The following is an 18,761-nucleotide window of genomic DNA, read 5'->3' as shown; positions in this document are numbered from 1 at the left end:
TGTAGTGGATAAGTGAGATGTCATACCATGTTATGTGCAACTATGAGGATGCAGCTGAACAGTTCATTGAAGTAACATGGACGTGCTGAACAGGCACTGAAGCCTGTACCTTAAAACCACATCCAACTTTGAAAATCTCAGAGAAAGGTGCAGAAAGACATGAACCCTTTAGGTTTCTTGGTGCCTTTTGTGGCATGCTTAAAACAAGCTGAATTTCTATGACAAAACAGCAGAAAAGCACAATCAGTTCAGTGCTTTCTGGTTAACATCTTACACTGGCACTAAGTTAAAGAGAGGGAATCCTCAAGACAAGAATGGTTTTATCCAGAATTGTTAGCAACCTCAAGTCTCTTCCTCTCCCTGATTTTTCAGAGTTACCTCAGCTGATGCAACCTGCTCCTTGGATTTTGAAATTGGTGAAGAAAGATCTGATGGACAAATACTACTTTGAAAACAGTTTTGTTGCTGTCTCTTCTGGTTTGTGTTCTGGATTCTGCTTGGTGTCTGCCTTGAGCATATAACTTAATTTCTGTGTGTCTTCATTTTTATGTCCATGAACTGACAGAAACAGTAGGCTTACTGGAAGACTGAGGCCTAAGCATACTTCTCAGAAGATATCCTGTAAATTATTACTGAAACTATCTTCTCATATTTTCAAGCCTTATTTGAAACCAGGCAAAAGGAGTGAAGTATCTGATGTTGAGGGGTGGAGTGTCTTGTTCTCTTGCTTAGCTCAATATGAAGCTTTGTAAGGCACACAAAACAGCCCAGAGATGTTGCAGGGAAAGGGAATATCAGCCATAGGCGTTTGAGCCCCCAAGGAATCTGTGATATGTACTGACAAGCTCTCTGTACAGATCTAGTCCACCCAGCTTGAAATCACCAGCTGCATTACTGAAAGGCTTAGCTGAGCTGTGTTACTGTAAACAGAAGACACCTGGGCCATTTTACTGATAAAATTGCCTGGACTAAAGGGACTTCACACATTCCTCTGTAGAAACACTCTGTGAACCATTAAATAGGAAGATGGAGTTCTGGTGCCTTGTTTTCTGTTCCCTGGTCTCCAGGGATGTAAACCCAGAATCTCCTACTTGAGCTTGATTTTTAAAATGCAATGAGGAAAAAACAGCCATGGTACATACATAGCTACTGGCTGCTTGTGATCTTCAGCTAATAGAAAGCTTCAATGTTTTTCCAATATTCCCAAGTCTTTCCAGGCTTTGGATTCAATTGTGTGTGTTGGTGTTGAAGGCAAACTTTCTGTTAGCATTTTCAGGGACAGAATTTTACCTCTTGATTCTAGGAATGTACAGGTAAGATACTTAAATTGCATGTGACCACTGGGTATGGCAGGATTAGTCTTTCATCTGTCTTTAATCTACTAGAGAAACCCTGAGTTTTTCCCAGGGAATATAGCATTCTTGCTGCTGGGACTGTTTGAGACCTAGACTTGCAGAGTGAACTATCTCGTTTGTGCCTAGGGGCGATGTGAAAAAAGCATTTAGACACATCGTGGGCACTGCTGCTATGCTGGTAACAGCTATCCCACAAATCACTTCCCTGGCTCATGAAGGACTGGTGGCCAACTCCTGCCCATGCCTCTGCAGTTGGTGATATTTCTGTTGGTAAGAGTCTCAGTCACTAGCCCAAATTTTAGCCCACCTCCTGCACTTTCTTTAGTTGTTGTGAACCTCTAAAAATCAGAGTCTTTGCTTTGTGAAATGTTGCTTTTTCTGTTCTTTGGCCCTCCTAGCTCCTCAGCAGTTTCAATTCCAAATGCTTCACGTCACCACTTGGAAACTCAGTAACATGCAGGACTCTTCCCCTTTGCTTTCTGTTTTAACAGCCTCCTCAAACCTCAGCCCCAAGCACATACGGTTCCAATTACAGAGAACCTCTGCAATGCTATGTGGATATGGATGGGGAGAGGCTGACCTCTTTATTTTAACACAGCTAGGCTGTTCCTGCGGGAGCTGACTGTTAGCTCACATTTTTCTTGTTTGAGATGCTTTTGCTTCACAACCAAATTCCTGAAATCAAAGGGAGGCAGAGGGGAGCAGGCTGCAGGCAGCATGCACTGGGGGCCAGGTCCTGGTCACTTGGAGCACTCAAGCTCTTGGGAGAAGGTGACCTTTGGCCTTCATGTCTCTGCCAGCCAAGGAATACAGAAAGCAGATGTCCCAGAGCACAGCCTTGGCTGAGTTAATTATCCTTAGGAGACTTTGGCTGCCCCCAGCTTCTCCTCCCTTGTGCAAAGAAAGCAAAATAGCTGTCTGTAAGAAGACACCATTTTATATTTATTTTGGCCTAAAATGCTGTCAGGGGCTAGTGTGGTCTGAGGGTGAGCAGGGGGTGTTGACCTTGTGGATTCTCCTTACAGCTCTGGAACAAACCAAAATAGCTATCCACTGTCTTGGTTCATCCACAGCAGAAACTGGGGAAAAGAGTCAGAGGGGAGATAAAAACCTCAATGTTCATGTGTCTGTCATCATTAGTGAACAGTAATCGTGGGGGGAAAATGTTGGGCTTCTCAATGGAGAGCTTAATTTCAAGTCCTACTGAGCCTTAAATACTTAACTGTACAACTAGTGTCTGGTGTCCTTAGTGCTTAGCTGATGTGAGCTTTCAAGTCATTCAAGCATCTCTGAAAGTTTTACTGAAGAATTCTTTGGCCGTAAAAGTAGTTGTCAGCCTCCTATTTAAGCTTGTAGAATTCTAAATTTGCTTACTGCAAAGTGCTCAGCTTTTGCTCATTACCACTGTAATGACCACTGGACAGAGGGGCAGGCTTTTGCTTTTCTGTAAAGAAGCTTAGTAAATAATTTCCTGCAAGACTGGAGCAAGACCAAATTCTAACAGATGTGAAACATCTTAAATTCCTGGAATGAAGGAGTGGTTCAAAGTTGCAACATGGCAGGGTGTCCTGGGCTTTTTATTTCTTAACTCTCAAACATATTATTTTTGTATATATTTAATTTATACAGATACTCTATTTTCAAATACTTGCTTGAGTGGGATAGATGTTTTTAGCACAAGTGAGTCAAATGTGCAGGATTATTCAACTAGAGGAACACTACAAGGCTGAATAATTCTATGGATATTTATTATCTCTGGGCTAATTTTAACTGTTTAAGTAGAAAGTCTTTGCTTCATTTTGACTAAAATGAAGCACTTGACCTGCAGGCTTAGCTGCTTGTTCTAGCTGAGACCAGCTATAGAATGGGACTGTTGGATGCCCTGAGGTGGGTTTGGTTGTGTCGTGTTTGGGGTTTTTTTTCCAACAGCCTACCTGGATTTTGAGTAGAATGTGTATGTTACTTAGAGGACTACAGGATCAAAACTTCCTTCTCAGAAGGATGCCATTTTCAGGTAGTGGAATCGCACAGATGTGAAAAATTTTTACAAGTATCCCAAGAAGAACTCAAAATCAGACCACAAAATTATTGTTTACTCTTAAACTTGTCTGTAGGGGACTGTTCTTTCAGAAAGGATGTGATGAACCTTGACAACAGTGGCCATTCACTGTTCCTATCACACTTTCATCCAGGGAACACTTTGATATTAATGAAGAAAAGCAGATAGAGCACCTATCGCAGGTGAAATGGAAATTGTCCAGACAGTGCTATGAACTGTGTGTGTGGATACTATTTGAATTCCTGCTTTTGCTGCTGTACTGAAGAAAGCTTTCCTCCGCAGCAGATTTCATTTGCTTGCTTCCTGAGTCACTTCCCTCTGTCTGGTGCTAGTACAGGATGTCTGGAGTTGCAGGAAAATTACAGGTTGCATTTCTGCTCCTCCTTGGACATTAGTGTCTTGGAGTAGTCTGTTGCAAATAGCATCTTTGACAAAAAGACAAAAACTGTAAAAAGTGTAGCTGAAGAGTAAACTTCACAGATGTTCCTGGAGCAACTGAAATTTTAAGACCCGTTTTGGACATTCACATCTTAAATGAACTTGGTGTAGGTATGGTTTAGGCCAGGTTTCCAAAGCATCATTACAGATTTCTTGTATCTCAATTCTCTGAATCGTTTCTAGACTGCTCCTAATTCCAGCAGTTAAGTGATACAGCACAACTTATTACTTTTTTAGAAGTATAATCTATATTTAGCTTTGCTCCCTAACTCAAACCTTCTTCTGAACCTAATGAATGATTTAAATCTGGAAGCTCTTTAGCTTTTAGCACATGATTTTGGCTACAAATAAAAATGTCAGCAAAACATTTATTGTCACTTTGATTCTGCTTGTATATTTGATGTTGGTATATATTTGCATTTGTGTATTACATATACTCATTTTTGGATGGGCATGAAAATAAACTGAGCTTCATAATAGCATGTATATGAAAGCATGTGTGATAATGTTAAGAATTCAGACATGAAAACACTGCTTTGGATGGTCATAATCTGTGACAAGGCCAAATACACAGTCCCAATTTGCTCAGTACTTGCTGCATTCTACAGGAGATGGTTCCTTCCCTCTACATCTATTTCCAAGGGCAGACTTTTCTGAAATTCAAACCCTCATTATAATATACAATCAAAATCAGTAGTCCTTAAAATGTAAGGACTTCTGGGAAATACTTGACTGACATCTTTGCAAGAGAAAGATGTAGGATCTTGTCCACGCTTTTTTCTTTAAGATCTTCTGCGCATGCAAGGCAGAGCAGCCTGTTACTCAGAGGGCTAAAAATCCCTTTGTGTGCCCTGGCCTAATCCACCCTTCCCCTGGTTCATCCGTGCTTTTGCTGTTTGGTTACTGTCTCTTTAGGTGTGCTAGCTTTGGTAGTATTTCAAATAGTTGTTGTTCTATTTCTTGGATATTTAAAACATCACTGTGGGATGAAAGACAATCTTCCCTAGTCTGCAGGCTGTTGGGTAAGTCATTGTCTTCTGAACAATAGAGCAAACATTTGAACATCACAATGGTCCTTCCCCCCCAGATACAGAACATTGCGTTGCCTGTGGTGCGTCAGCGAGCCTGGCGCTGCACCCGAGGGTTTTTTTCAGGCCCACGGCCAATGCTTTCTAAATGCTGCAGTCTGAATAAGCTTTTTAGGGTTCCTGCTCTGCAGGAAAAACAAACCAGCCTCCCTCTGAAGTCATGGGACATGGGCTGAGTAAAGTTGAAGAAGCAATTCCCAAATCCCTCTTTGCAACATGAAGAGCTGTGCACAGGATGTGGAAAGGGAAGAGGGTTTTTTGGGGAAGAACTGCGGAGCCTGCATCTATGTGGCATGACTGAGTGAGACTCTTGGATCCGACTTCTGGGAAAGATCTTCTATTGTCTGAAGCTATTGTCTGCTGGAGCCAGCCCTGAAGGCGTTACTCTGAGCAGGCTCTGCCCTCGTGTGGCTGCGAAGCTCTTGGAAGGGAAGCAGTGGAGCCAGCTGAGCACCCATCCAGCTGAGAGAAGTGCTTGCTAGCAGTGAACTAGCCAGTGTGTGTCTTGGCCGGTACCGGAGGTGTTTCCTGCTGTAAGGGGCTGTCCATAAGCAAGTACTTTCCTTTAGTACTCATTGACATGAAACTTAAACTGGAGAGGAGGTGGAATAAATAGTAAAAGCATCGTCAGCAAAATCTCATTTTGTTGACCAGTTCTTGCTAGGTCACTTACACAAATACAGGAGCACTTCAGAGAGCCTTTTCTTCGTTGAATAATAAAATACTTAAAATAACCGAGAAGGGGCTTGGATATGTTCTTTAGTTCCTTTTTCTTCCCAAGGCATATTCTGAAAACTCTAGCATATGTCTAAAGGGGAGTATCCATTTCATCACTGTTTGCTGCAGTGAGACCCCACCCAGGCTCCTGGAAGGTATGAGGTTTGTTCACATTGCCCTCTCTTTAGATTTTCGTGTAATTTCCATAACTGGCACCCTGTGTTGGGTACATTTATGAAGCTGTGTTTTGAGCTTCCTTGTGTACAGGTGTAGGTGACTGGAAAGATTAAGTGAGGGGTTTATCTAGAACATCTGCAACACTTAAAGGTTTCTGTGTGAGATTGTGGGCATTATTAAAGAACTAATAAGGAGTAAAGGGAGAAGGTGTGTTGTGTGGTGTTTTTTTTTAATAAGACAGACATGTCATGGAAAAGTACAACAAGCATGACAATCTGGTTATCAGTTCAACGGTGAATCAGCTCCAAGCTATCGCTGATTGCACCTATTGGAAAAACAAAGGCTGCTTTAGAAACTTTCAGTCACTGTCTCACTCGTTGTCTCCCTGATCTTATTCCCATTTAGAAGATGAGATTATAGGCACAGGGCTCTTTCTCAAATCCAGACCACTTTTGCTGGGGGCAATAAGAACAGACCAAGGTGTGAGCTCTTCTAAAAACAGCCTGTCCAAGCCAGGGAGGAAGGAAAGTGATGTTTGTTATGCTCCCTAAAAACGTGATTTATAATCCTGATCAAGGCTTTTAACGTAAAACTACGTTTTAAAATGTAGAATACACTGTGATGTGTGCACAAAACCTTACTGCTCCGCTGGTACAGGACTTTGAAAATGTTGCAAATGTTGTGTGAATGCTCGCTTTTGTGGTGCTTAAATTAAACTTATTGATCAGTCATCTGGCGAGTGTCAGCGTGTTAATGAAGGCAGCCCGCAGCAATGTGGGCTGTAGGAGAAAGCAAGCGTTCATCTTAGGCAGAACGTGTAATTGGGTTTGGCAGATGGAGCTTTGAGACTTGTGAATCCAGTGATAAACTGGATTAATTTTCCCTTTAAAGAAAGCAGCTAATGTGGCTGAAAAGGAGCTTTCAACTCTTATCGATTCATGCAGAGATCTACATAGGCGAGGAGAGCTTAATCTTTTGCAAGACTCCACCTGTCTTAAAATTCTAGGTGTTTTATACACCTTTCATAGAAGTGCTTGGGAAGTACTGATTAAATATCAGAAGCTCAGGAGCTAAGGAATGGTTATACTAACAACTCAGAGGCAGATCTGAGAAGGGGAGCCGGAACAGAATGAATTTTCTAAAACCAGAGTGGCTCCTGAAGAGCACAGAAAAAGCTGAGGAAGTGTCATGTTGGATGTAATTTTTTCTGTAGGTGTTTGGGTGAGGGTTTTTTTTCCACTTAAAGGTAAAGGCAAGGTTAAATTTCCTCTATTGAAGTACAAGTATAGGAATAAATTTAGCCTTTAGAGCTTCTTATGCTCTTGCCAGTAATCTTGCTGTGTAATCACAGGATTGTGTGTTCCATCACACATATGATTTCTTAGTGCTGACAAATCTCACAATTTTCAACAGTTTCACAATAATTGGCCTAAGAAGCAAGATATTTCATCTCACTTTATCTCACAGGGAGAAAAAAAAAATAAATTGCTTCTAGGCTTTCTTCTTGCACAACAAAACTTAGGAACAACGCAACAACTGCACTCTGAAGGTTCATACACAAAAGGCAACTGGCATTTGTGCCCCAGAAATTCCCATGGAAACTTGATTGGAAATATTTTTGTTTGGTGTCATAGCAGACCTGGGGGAGTCCCTGACCTAAATGCTCACCATTTTCTATATCTCTGATCTCTTGGGTCAGTTTTAATTGACTTTGAATTTACCATGGTGAGTCCATGTGTTACCAAAAGCTGGAGATGGGCAAAGCCAAGAATCAGACCCTGAAATAGAAAGAAACTCGAAAAGAAAGCGCGAATTTCACAGTGACTAACTCGTGCTGGTTGAACATCATGTTCTTCTGCGGTGCATCGTCTCCTGGTCCGGGTTTTAGGGACTAACATTTAAGAGGCTCTGCTACCCTCTAGTGGTTTAGCTTAGCGATTTCGTTGCGTTCTTTTTTTTTTTTTTTTTTTTTAAATCCTGACAAACTGTTTTTGACAACTTATGGGGTTTTTTGGCATTGCTATTCAAAGACATTTCACTAGCCTACTTGCACCGTTCCTTTCTTAAGGTTATCCCTCTTGTTCCTAGGCTGGTCTCTTATTTCCAGTGGGAAAGAGACTCCAAGCCTTGTCAGATTGACGTAGGAGTAAAGCAATGGACTCTGAAGGTCTTCTGAGTGGAAATACTGCTTATGAATTGAGCTAATAAAAGCTGAAGGCAAAACCAAGGAGATTATCTGAAATTTTGAGTGCGTAGAGGATGTGGGTGCAACTTTAGTATTGACAGTTCTAGAGTGTGAAGCCATCTGTTCTTCGCGCTAAAATATTAGTGTGAAACTAACTGCCTATGTATGTACACATGTCCCCTTTAATCAGCTGCAATCTGCCCAGGAAGCCAAGCTGTTGGGTTCTCTTGGATGCTGTGAAGCAAATGAGGAAGCATCCAGCAAAACCTAAGCTAGCAACACTTGCCGGTACAGAAATGCATCCTTAATCCTTGCATCTGACCACTGGTACCTATCTTTCAGCTTCCTGTTCTGTTTGGCTGTCCGAGGCTCAGACCGAATTTAAGAGAGTGGCTGAAGAAAACGTGACTTTGCCCTGTCACCATCGCCTGGGCCTCCTGGAGCAAGGGAGCCTGGATATCGAGTGGCTGCTGCACATTTCGGAAACAGTACAAAAAGCGGTAGGTTCAGCATGATTAGCATCTGCCGAGAAAATTGTCTTATTTCTGTGTTGACATCAGCAGCGACCATTGATTTAAAGAGACTTCTGTGATGATCTTTGCAAGTTATTCTGATGAAGTAAGCAGTGCTGAAAAGACAGCTGATTTGTTTAGAGAGGTTTATAACGTGTAAAAGCTATTTGATATTCACCCATGCTGTATTGGAACAGGTTGTATTACAATTGAGTTTTCTTTAAACTGACGCTATTATGTAATCAGTTATGGTTAGATAAACTTTGGAATTGCCCTTCAGCTTTTCAAAAATTACTTTGGATTTTGTAGGCCGTTTTTGAAACATTAGTTTCAGGAAGAAATATCATAGATTAATACTTACAAAAACCAGGTCTGCACTAACTTAGCTAGCCAAAACCAGCCGAAATTAAAGACTGCTTTTGTATATTGTGACATAAGCTCATGTCTATGTTGACGCTAGTATAAATACTTCAGTATAAATCTCTAGCATAAATACACTTTATGTACAGTCTCAGACTTGAAATCCAGGTTTAATTTTCTACCCTGCCACAGGCTTCCTGTGTGACCCTCAGTAAGTCACTTAACCATGCAGAACCTTAGTCTGCAGTTTCAAAATGCTTTGATTTGTTGTTCTATGTGAAAGTAAAATTACAACTGGCTGATCAGTGACTGTCTTTGCCCTCAAGGTGATCACTTACTCTGGTGGCCATGTTTATAACGACCTGAATGAGGAACAGAAAGGGCGCGTTTCCTTCACATCCAACTTCCTTGCTGGAGATGCATCCTTACAAATCATATCCCTGCAGTCCAGTGATGCAGGGAAGTACATCTGTAAGGTTAAAAACGCTGGGCAGTACGAATGGGCTCGCATCACTCTGAAGGTTGTAGGTAAGGTCAGTTTGTTGTTCTTCCAAAGGAAAAAAAAAAAATCACTAGACTCATTTCCTGGGGAGAGATTTATTTCAGCAGGGTATAAATACAAAGATGTTTCACGATCAGGTTTCACTGTCCAACTCCATATCTGCCTTTGCATTTTTTGGCAAAGGACAGGATGCAGGAAAAGCCTAAATAACTGTTCTGAGGTAAGTATAACCACCTGCAAAATCATATGAACTGTTCTTTCCGAATTATCTCTATGATCTCATCATACAAACTAGACTGATATTCTAGCTTAGCTGGTGGTCACCCTGTCCAGATTTCCTGCTAAGGACTCATGTCCCAGGACCCCAGAGTGATCCAAGTCAGTGAAGGTGACAACTAAGCTGCCAGGATTAGCATTTCTCTTCCCTAATTTTAGTTTATTGGTTGACTTTTTCATGTATGCTGTCATCCCATGGAAGAAGTGATGTGACCTGCTGGATGCTGTGGGGAGCAGGAAGAAATGGAGAAGTACGGGGAGGGAAAGGATGTTCGAAAACAGTACCTAGAAGAGGAACGTAGTGATACAGCTCCACTGATGCTAGTATCCATGAGGCAAACAGTACTAGAGTATTATAATGTGTCATTTCTAGGTCTGAGCCAGTCAGCTCCACTTCTTAGACTAAGAAGTTGCACACAGTTGTAGCTAACAGGCATCACTGGTGTAATTCCTTAATGCATTCCAGAGAAGGCAGATCTTGGAAGCTGCTTAAATTACATACTTTTGCCAAAAAAAGGGGTTTTCCACCAAGAAAATAATCTGCTGTGTTTGCACGACCTGTCTTCTGTTTTTTTTTCTAGAAAAACCTTCCAAGCCCAAATGCTGGCTAGAAGGGGAGCTGCTGGAAGGAAAGGAACTGTCCTTGCAGTGCCGTTCCGCCTCTGGCACTGCACCCATCTCCTACCGATGGCAGCGCATAAGCGAGGAAGATGAGAGAGCTGAACATCTCCCGCCTACATCAAGAGTCAGTAAGTCAGGTCGTTTCCTCTCGGAGCTCTCGGGACACTCAAAGCCAGATAACCGCCCACACGTACATGCCCATGTGCAGTCATGTGCCCGCTTTCTAAATGGAGATCGCTTGGCTGCAGTGATAGCAACGACGTAATAGTGCCTCTCGCTACTGCAGCTGGGCCTTGGGCTGGGCTCTACTCTGAAAAAGGAGTATGAAGTGTTTTAAGTGCATGAGGAGTTTGTTTAGTGTTTTGCTGAAGGCTGACAATGATCTTTTGTGAGGCACCTCGACTGTTCTTGAAGCGATTTGATCTAGAAGTCCAATTTGTGCTTCTGTGTCCTATCCACTGTTAAGGTTTCTTAGTCTTTTTTGATTAATCCCAGCGTTGTTTTTCCCGTTTCAGACATTTCTAATCCCGGGCAAGTCCTACTGAAGAATCTTACGCAGATGAGCACAGGGTTATACCAATGCATTGCTACCAACGAGGCTGGACAAGAAAGCTGTGTTGTTCAGGTGACAGTGCAGCGTAAGTACTGGCACACAACTGGTATTTGCACCGCCACACGAGCAGCACTGCTTCACAGCTGTCCCATCTGGACTGGTAAACTCTGTGCTACACCTTTGTCCTTTCATACTTGAATCACATGAAGTAGTTCTTATTTGTTGCACTTACAGTTAGCACAGCAGTCCTCTGTATAACCTAAAAAGATAAATACATCATTTGGGCTCAGATGTTTTGGTCTGTTAGATGTTTTGGTTTTCAGAACGACTAATGAAATACAAGGGGAAAAATGGTGAGTTGAAGGTTCCAGAGTGTCCAGCTTTAAAGGCACTTCTGGCTGGAGTGATTGCATGAAATTACTCTCAAGTGAAAAACCTCTGTGTGGATAGTCCATCATTCCAATTCTAAATTATCTGTTGCACTGGAGACAGTAAACAATCTAAAGGCAGCTGGAAAGGCTGACTTTGCCATGAAGTAATGTGCAGAATAAAAAGCAACTTTTGACACAATTTGATTTTAATCCAGATTTAATAAATTCTGTCCTGAACATCAGAGGTTAAAATCAATGTCCTCCCTGATTAACCCCATCAAGGGTGTGTGCATGTCTCCTATCTGTGTCTTTGCATATGCATGCAAGGAAAAGGGTGGTGTTCAGCACCACACTGAAGACAAATCCAAACAATACAGTTTAGAAGGTTTTTATGTGCAGCTCTCAGAGGATATCAGCAGGGGCTGGATCTGCTGTGCTAAAAGGCTGCTAATAGCAGAAGTCTGTTCTGTAGAGATTCCATAGCTTTGGAATTTTTCTGCCCAGCCAGGCCTGAAATAACTGGAATGTGGTCGTGTAGCAAAACCTGTTCGCCTCAGGCATCTGAAGTAAAAGCTCCAGGCAGCTTTTATGCCACTTGAACTGAATTGGGTTAAAACCTCACTTTGGTTTGCTAAACCCTCCGTAGGGACGAGCCTTAAGGAAACAACTTTCAGTCAAACCCAACCTAACCAGTCTTATCAAAAGGAGTTGTCATAAAGTTATCAACTAATGGCCTATACACACTAGGAAGTGTTCTCTCGTTAACTTTATTATTTTGGATTAAAAATACCTGCACCTGCACATTATGGTCTTCCCTTTCTCCTCCCTCAGGTCACGTTTTTCCCCAATTGAATAATTCATTCTGCAAGTGGATTGTAATCATTTCAGGGCGAGTTGAAGGGGAAAAAAGTTCTCATGGGGAAACATTCGTAGTTCAAACACTCTTCTGCTTCTGGGAAACTGCTTGGTACTTTGTTTTGCATGCAGGTGGTCCTGTCCATCTCTGTACTTGGTGGTTCTGTGCTCTTACGAGCGGATTTTTCTTTGTTTCAATCCTGACCCATAGCTGAAGGCATAGCACTTGTGATCCCACCCTTCCAGAGGTGAATGCTTTTCTCACTGTTAGCTCAGATTTAGAAACAATGCCTGAAGATAAACTGGTTCAGCTTCTGTGTGGAGACAGGCCTAAATAAGCAGACTAATACGTTCTGTTCTGATTTATACCCAAAGCTGTAAGTTGCAGTGTGGACTGGAACCCGACCATATGACCCTAGAGAGAGGTTACGAACTAACATCTTTATTTTCTGGACAACAGATGCACAAAATGTCGGCATGATTGCTGGAGCGGTTTGTGGCGTGGTGGTGGGGCTTTCCCTCCTTTTCCTGGTGGTGAGGCTGACCATAAGGAGGAAAGAAAAGAAGAGATATGAGGAAGAGGAGGCACCAAATGAAATCAGGTAACGCCTTTTATTTAATCCCCCACCTCTCCGGCTCTCCCTTCTTTCAGTTTCACACATCTTTTCACTATAAAGAAACCTAGGTGTGTCTTAAAAGGTTGTTAAAGTTTCCCTGAAATAGCAGTGACAAATTTCTTGACTATGAGAATCTTTGTGAAGACTTTGCAGAAAATTAGATGGTCTTCCCCGTCCCCTGCCAGAACAAATTAGCATAAAACTCAACAAAATACTCTCTCTCACACTTGCAGTTTCAGCATTTTAAAGCATTTGCATAATCCTCTCCAGTACTAAATGCAACTCCTCTGTCCATTGTGGTTCTGAGAGATTTGGGTTTGGTTTTTTTCCTTTCAATTGCAATTTCTGTTGGGAATGCTATGAGGCAGGCAGGTTCTCACAGTCTTCCTTGAGTCTTTTGAACAACTGTGCTTCTGGATTTAGCTCAGGGTGAAAAATCCCCTGCGCTGCTGCGTGCAGAGCTGAGAAGGCTCGCCCTGAGCGGCTGTACCAAGAATGCTGACGCATGTTCTTTGAACTCATCTCTTACACACATGTGAGCTCTGCTCTTAACTCCCCTAAGCAGAGACTGATCTCTAACCAATCGAGCCGAAATTTCTCAGGAAGGAAAGTGCTGGAAAAAGGTATTTCCAGGAATGAGTTTTAGCTGCTCCTGCCCTTGAAGAAAGCCCTTGCCTTGTTCCAGCCTTATGTCTGTTTGTAAAAGACTGCCTGCCCTCCCAACAACATCTATGTACCATTAGGCTTCTCTCTAATCCGTTCAGCAGCGATTACTCTGCCTGATGGTCAGGTTGCCAGCAAGAAGGTAGTCTCCGGTGATTTCTTCCCTTTTTCCTGTTCTCTTTGCTTTCAAATCTTGCTTGCCTTTTTAGTTTGAGCTTCAGTCTCTTGTATCACCTTTTCACGCATGACTGTTACCTCTTCTCTGTCTCTCTGGGTCCAGTTCTTGCACTTCTTTTGCTACCCACGTTGTTTTTTTTTTAACTAGAAGAACCGGTCTCAGCTAGTGGTGTCTACGATGAGTAAGGATTACAGAGCAGACAGTTCTATCTGAACTGTTTGCACTGACACTTTGGCATTTGTTCCACAGACCTCAAAGCCACACACAAAGAGCCAGTCGTGTGCAGCATGTAATCTAGATCCATTTGACCAACAGCTCCACAGAGCAACAGGGAGTTCGGTCCACAAAGTAGTGCAGAATTCAGAAAACCCTCTTCCTTGCTCAAACTGCTGAACAAATGTACCCTGGTGATTTGCAGCTTCAATAAACAACTGCTTATTGCAGCGGCAATTCAGTCTGACAAAATGTATAAGCATGCCTGTTCTCGTGGTATTTGAGCCCTGTCATCTGTTTGATTGCAGAGAAGATGCAGAGGCACCCAAGGCCCATCTCGTCAAGCCCAGTTCCTCTTCCTCTGGTTCCAGGAGCTCACGCTCAGGTTCCTCCTCAACCAGGTCGACAGCCAACAGTGCCTCTCGCAGCCAACGAACTTTGTCAACGGAAGCTACTCCTCATCTAACTCCTCCCCAGTACAGCCAGAGGGAGATGGAAGGAAAAGAAATTGAGCCAAAGAAAGTTGACTACGCTAACCTGATGAAAATGGGAGCGACACTGGTCATGGTGCCTGCCCAAAGCCGAGCTTTCCAGACCGTGTGACTGCTCACCAGCCATCTGGAGACTCCTGCTGTCCAGAAACACTACACATTCCACCAGCCACATAGGAAGTGTTAGATTAGCTAGTTATCTTCCTGGTCAGCTTAATTTTAATCACTTGTGATTATTCACACCACAAGAAGCCCTCCCACTCAACTCTTTCTTACATCTTCCAGCACTGAGGTTCTGATACAGATTTTTTTTTTTTTTTCTTAAGAAAGATACATTTGAGGGAAAAGGGAGCCTTCTTTTTAAACTATCTTTTTTGGAATGGAACACTAAGCAGTTTAAAACTACAACAGCCAAATGCTGTGCAAAGGAAATGAAGCCAAACCTCAGGATTTTTTAAAAGGGATCAGCAGAGACATAAAGACACATGATATTCCAGAGAGGTTTTGGAGTAGGGAAAAGTCCCTTGTACTGGTTTTAGAGAACTTTCTCAAAAGATGCATTGTCTTATCTGGAGATTTTGATGCAGACTCTCTGCTGAGGGTAGTCTGGTGTTCAACCTCAAAGGGAACTTGACAGACGCTTCACGTTTTCTACATTCAGTCTTCTAGCAAAATACTTTTGGAGGCTGTAACTAAAGTGGAAAAGAAAGGATCACTCAAAAAGGTCGAGATGCAGTATTAAGGCTTGTGTCTGAACTAACCTCTGTACTAAACAGAAAGAACCCTTTAAGTCAAGGAAACCGAGGTGCTTTAATTGCCAGAATAAACTTAACGATGCACCCAGAGAGATATGGCCAGGAGCTTGACTCTGCTCTTACGGCCAGCACTGCGAAGCTGCAGTAACTCCACTGGAGTGGTACCTGTGGCAAATGAGCCTTAGCATGATGAGAATCGTGCACTGGATCCAGAATGAAGGCAGTACCTCAAAAAGTGAGGGCCACTAAACTACCAAAAAGCCTGGGTGAAGCATTTGGAAGATATCTTTGCTATCACCAGGTTGTGAATTCACCAGTTTTGGGGTGAGCCATACTGTAGAAGCCTTATGGAGAGCTCTTAACAAGACTGAACGAACAGCATTCTTGAGCTGACCTTCAGGCATCCAGGTAAGACTGAAGGATAGAGTGACAGGGCGCATAGTGAGGAAAATACACCAGGGACAGGCAAACAAGCACAATGCTGCTTCCATTAGGAAATATTTGTGTGCAATGTCCAATTTATACACCTAATGCTGGGCCACGTGCTATTGTTGAGGCTTAAACCTTACCATGACTCTTAAAAAATTGCAAGAATCATGAAAATATTTTCTGTGTTTAAATTAGCCAGAATAAGCATTTCCAAGGGAATAAAAAAATCTTACACTTCAAGTTGAAGGTCAATAGGAAATGATGGGAGATAGGGACAGGCTTCCTCTGGAGGCAGATCTGTCATCTATATTTTCCTCTGAAGGACTTGGCTCTGACCACTGCTACACACAAGACACTGAGCTTGTAGGTTCTAGGTTCCTTTATTCCTGGACTGATGATTTTCTATTTAAAAAAAAAAAGAGGTGTGGGTTTTTTTTTGTTTGAAGGAGGGAAGGTTTTCTCCAATTTGTGGAATGAGTCTACAGGAGATGGATCAGCACAGAACCACCACAAATCTATAATTCTTTCACTCCAGGGACCGTAATTAATCTCCTTTTCTGACTGAGACCCAGAATTCTAGCTTCTTTGCTTGAGATCTTGGACAATCTGATCAAAGCCAGGCTCTGCTTGGCCTACTTCCTTATGGGAAACATTTTTCAAACTTGCCCTATACTGAGAACTTCTCTTCCTAGGAGCAGAGCAGTCACTCATTTTCATCATGTGTACCAAAATTTCACTTGCTGTCTGTACCTGAGTCAACCCAGCCACCCTTGGCAGGACGAAGTACTGATCTGTTGTGCAGGGAATACAGCCTTGAGTCACAGATTTAAACAAAGGAGAGATCTGGTATTAGGTGTTTGATAAGCTTCTATTTTTGTGACGGCTCCCGGTGTTGGATACTCTTGCCATTTACCTAGGCAGCTTCCCTGGGTACTCCAGAGGCACGTTCCTGGATCAGCTGTGTTTTGGCGTCTTTGGGTAGTGGCCGTCACCGCTTGGAAGCAGCAGCCATTAAGTGTCTGTGATTCCTCTGCAGTTGCTCTTTTCCTGGACACTGAAGGCTTAGGCACTCCAAAGGGTTTACAAGGTGCTCCAGAGCTCAGAGAGTCCCGAAGATCGTGAGCGGGACTGCTAAAGTAGTTTGTGGCTTCTTCTATTGTTGCTTATTGTGTTTAATGTTACCTGTGTTGCATCTGAGGATACTTACTCTATGCACATAAAAACAGGAGTGCTTTTCTCAGTAAAGAACACATGCCCGAGCAACCAGAGCTTATTACCACAAAATAAGGATAACAATTCAAGCGGCTGAGCTGGCTGCAGTCTGAGTACCTAACGCTGTAGGTTAGCTTTGAGTCACAGGCCAGGCTGGCAATTAGCAGAGAGGAGGATGCTGTGCCTACAGCCTAGAGGCTGTTAGCTGCCAGCTAGGAGAATTTGCCCAGCCTGCTCCTGGCAGTCTCTTTCCTTGGAGGCCTTTGGGAATAGGCTGCAGGACAGACCAGCCGTGGGAGCCCTCTCCTGGTCTCCAGCTCTCCTGGAGCAGAGAAGTCACTCCTTGTCACATGAGCTATCTGTCTGATCCCATGGGATGAAAGGTTTATGCACTTGGGGGAAAGAAGTTAGTTGGAAGCAATTGCTGAAGCCTGGTGCGTGTGATCGTTCTCGACTGTTCCTAGCACCCTTGGGAAGCAGGCAGTACACATGCCCGCTGTCCGGGCACATACAGATTGCCCTGTGCACAAACCATGTCAGAAAAAGCACCGTGGCCATCTCCTGCCACGGAACAAAGATGCAAAGACGTGTGTGGCCCTGGTTACAAAGTGTGGGCACCACAGTGATTTAAAATCACTAAGTCTGAAATGCTGCGGTGCTTTTCAGACCACACTTCAGTGATCTCACAGGTGAACGCAAAGTCAACTCTGCACTTCAGCTGCTAGCAAGAAGCCCACAGGGAAATGTTTGTTACTCAAAGAAAATACGAGAAAGAGATCATTTCAAAGGTCCTCGATTTTCAAAGGGACGTTTTCTGAGCTCTGGATGATAATATCAGGAGTTGCACAAGGGAAGCAAATGAACCACAAGCCAAACTCTGTTTTGTAAAATAGTGTACTTAAAGCATTTACTGTCATATACCAGTTATTACTAGTGTGATTAAATGCATACGATGTTATGTAGCTTTCTTTTGTTTCTCAGCAGCTAAACTAAGCTTACATCTCTTCTACCTGCTATAATTGGTGTACTTGTACTGTGTCTGAACAACTCAGAGGAAAGCAAATATTTATTATTGATTCCTTTGAATCAATGATTTCGTAATTTTTTTTGTTGTTTAGTTGTTTTATAAATAAACTTGCTGCAGCTGAAGTGCTGCAGCTCAACTAAACTTGTACTAATGCTCCCTCTTCTGTGGTATGATGTGTTACATGCTGTCAAGCTGAATCCAAGGAAAAAAAGTAGAGTCAAAAATACCATTTTTAAGCTAACAAGGACTATGTGCATATTTGTGTAGAAAGTGTGGGGAAGCTGGTCTTTTTCCTGGGTATTTTTTCAGTCTAAGTTACGTGATGTGTTATGAAATATGTGAAACCTTGGTGTATTGAAGTAAATGGTGTTTTGACTTCCGTGCAGCTATTTCACCCGAGATATTTTGGCTGAGGATGTAGATGCCTCAAGCTAATACGGTAAATATTGCCAGCAGACACGGCACAGATCAAACCACTGGTGACACTGCCTTCCCAGTCCCATCTCTGCGACCTTCTGAACCAGCTGCTGTGTTTCAGTTCGTCTCCTGAACTGGGCGTGAGATGACACTGATACCTTGAACAACTCCGATCTGTGTGGAGACAGTTTAGATCTTCTCTGCAGATAAACGTTTTTTGAACTAGCTAACAGGAATCTCCAGTCAGGGAGACGTAGGTAGATTTTAGGGTAACTAAACACCGCTGTGGTTGATTCCTCTCGCAGTGGTTCAGCCTTTTTTCCCTGGGGGTGTTTTGCACGGAGGTCTCCCAGCATCAGCCATCTTTACGGAAATCTGGGAGTAAAAATTGCAACATAATTATACAGTATTTAAAACAAAACACAGTGACAACACAGTGGTCTCATAGGTGTGTCCTGTCTATCCCTGATTCATGAAGCAATGCTGTCACTGGCTCCCTCCTGAGCTCATGACATCCAAAATCCTGATTAGGCGATAGAAGTTTTGGGAGGAGTTGTGCAATTGCATACTTTTGTTACAGTATCAGGAGCCTTTGGTTATTTTTAACCTGGATCTGTTTGTATTAACACTCTGAAGGGGGAGAACATGGTGGGAAAGGGAAAAGGACCACTTTGTAAACGTGTGGTTTTC

The 18,761-nt window shown here is 42.8% G+C and overlaps 1 protein-coding gene across 1 annotated transcript; it reads left to right on the top strand.

Moving 5' to 3' along the window:
- Positions 1 to 1,305: 1,305 nt before the first annotated feature.
- On the top strand, positions 1,306 to 14,420 carry CLMP (CXADR like cell adhesion molecule). Its single transcript, XM_009987942.2, has 8 exons — positions 1,306 to 1,313; positions 7,903 to 7,922; positions 8,362 to 8,519; positions 9,218 to 9,419; positions 10,251 to 10,418; positions 10,806 to 10,928; positions 12,530 to 12,671; positions 14,049 to 14,420. The coding sequence occupies exons 1-8, from the start codon at positions 1,306 to 1,308 to the stop codon at positions 14,341 to 14,343; spliced, it is 1,116 nt and encodes a 371-aa protein (XP_009986244.2). The 3' UTR covers positions 14,344 to 14,420.
- The last annotated feature ends 4,341 nt before the right edge of the window (positions 14,421 to 18,761 follow it).

The sequence above is a fragment of the Tauraco erythrolophus genome, chromosome 26 (assembly GCF_009769465.1).
Source record: "Tauraco erythrolophus isolate bTauEry1 chromosome 26, bTauEry1.pri, whole genome shotgun sequence".
Taxonomy (NCBI): Eukaryota; Metazoa; Chordata; class Aves; order Musophagiformes; family Musophagidae; genus Tauraco; species Tauraco erythrolophus.
The sequence above is the reverse complement of the archived record's forward strand: the minus strand, read 5'-3'. Positions and strand labels throughout refer to the sequence as shown.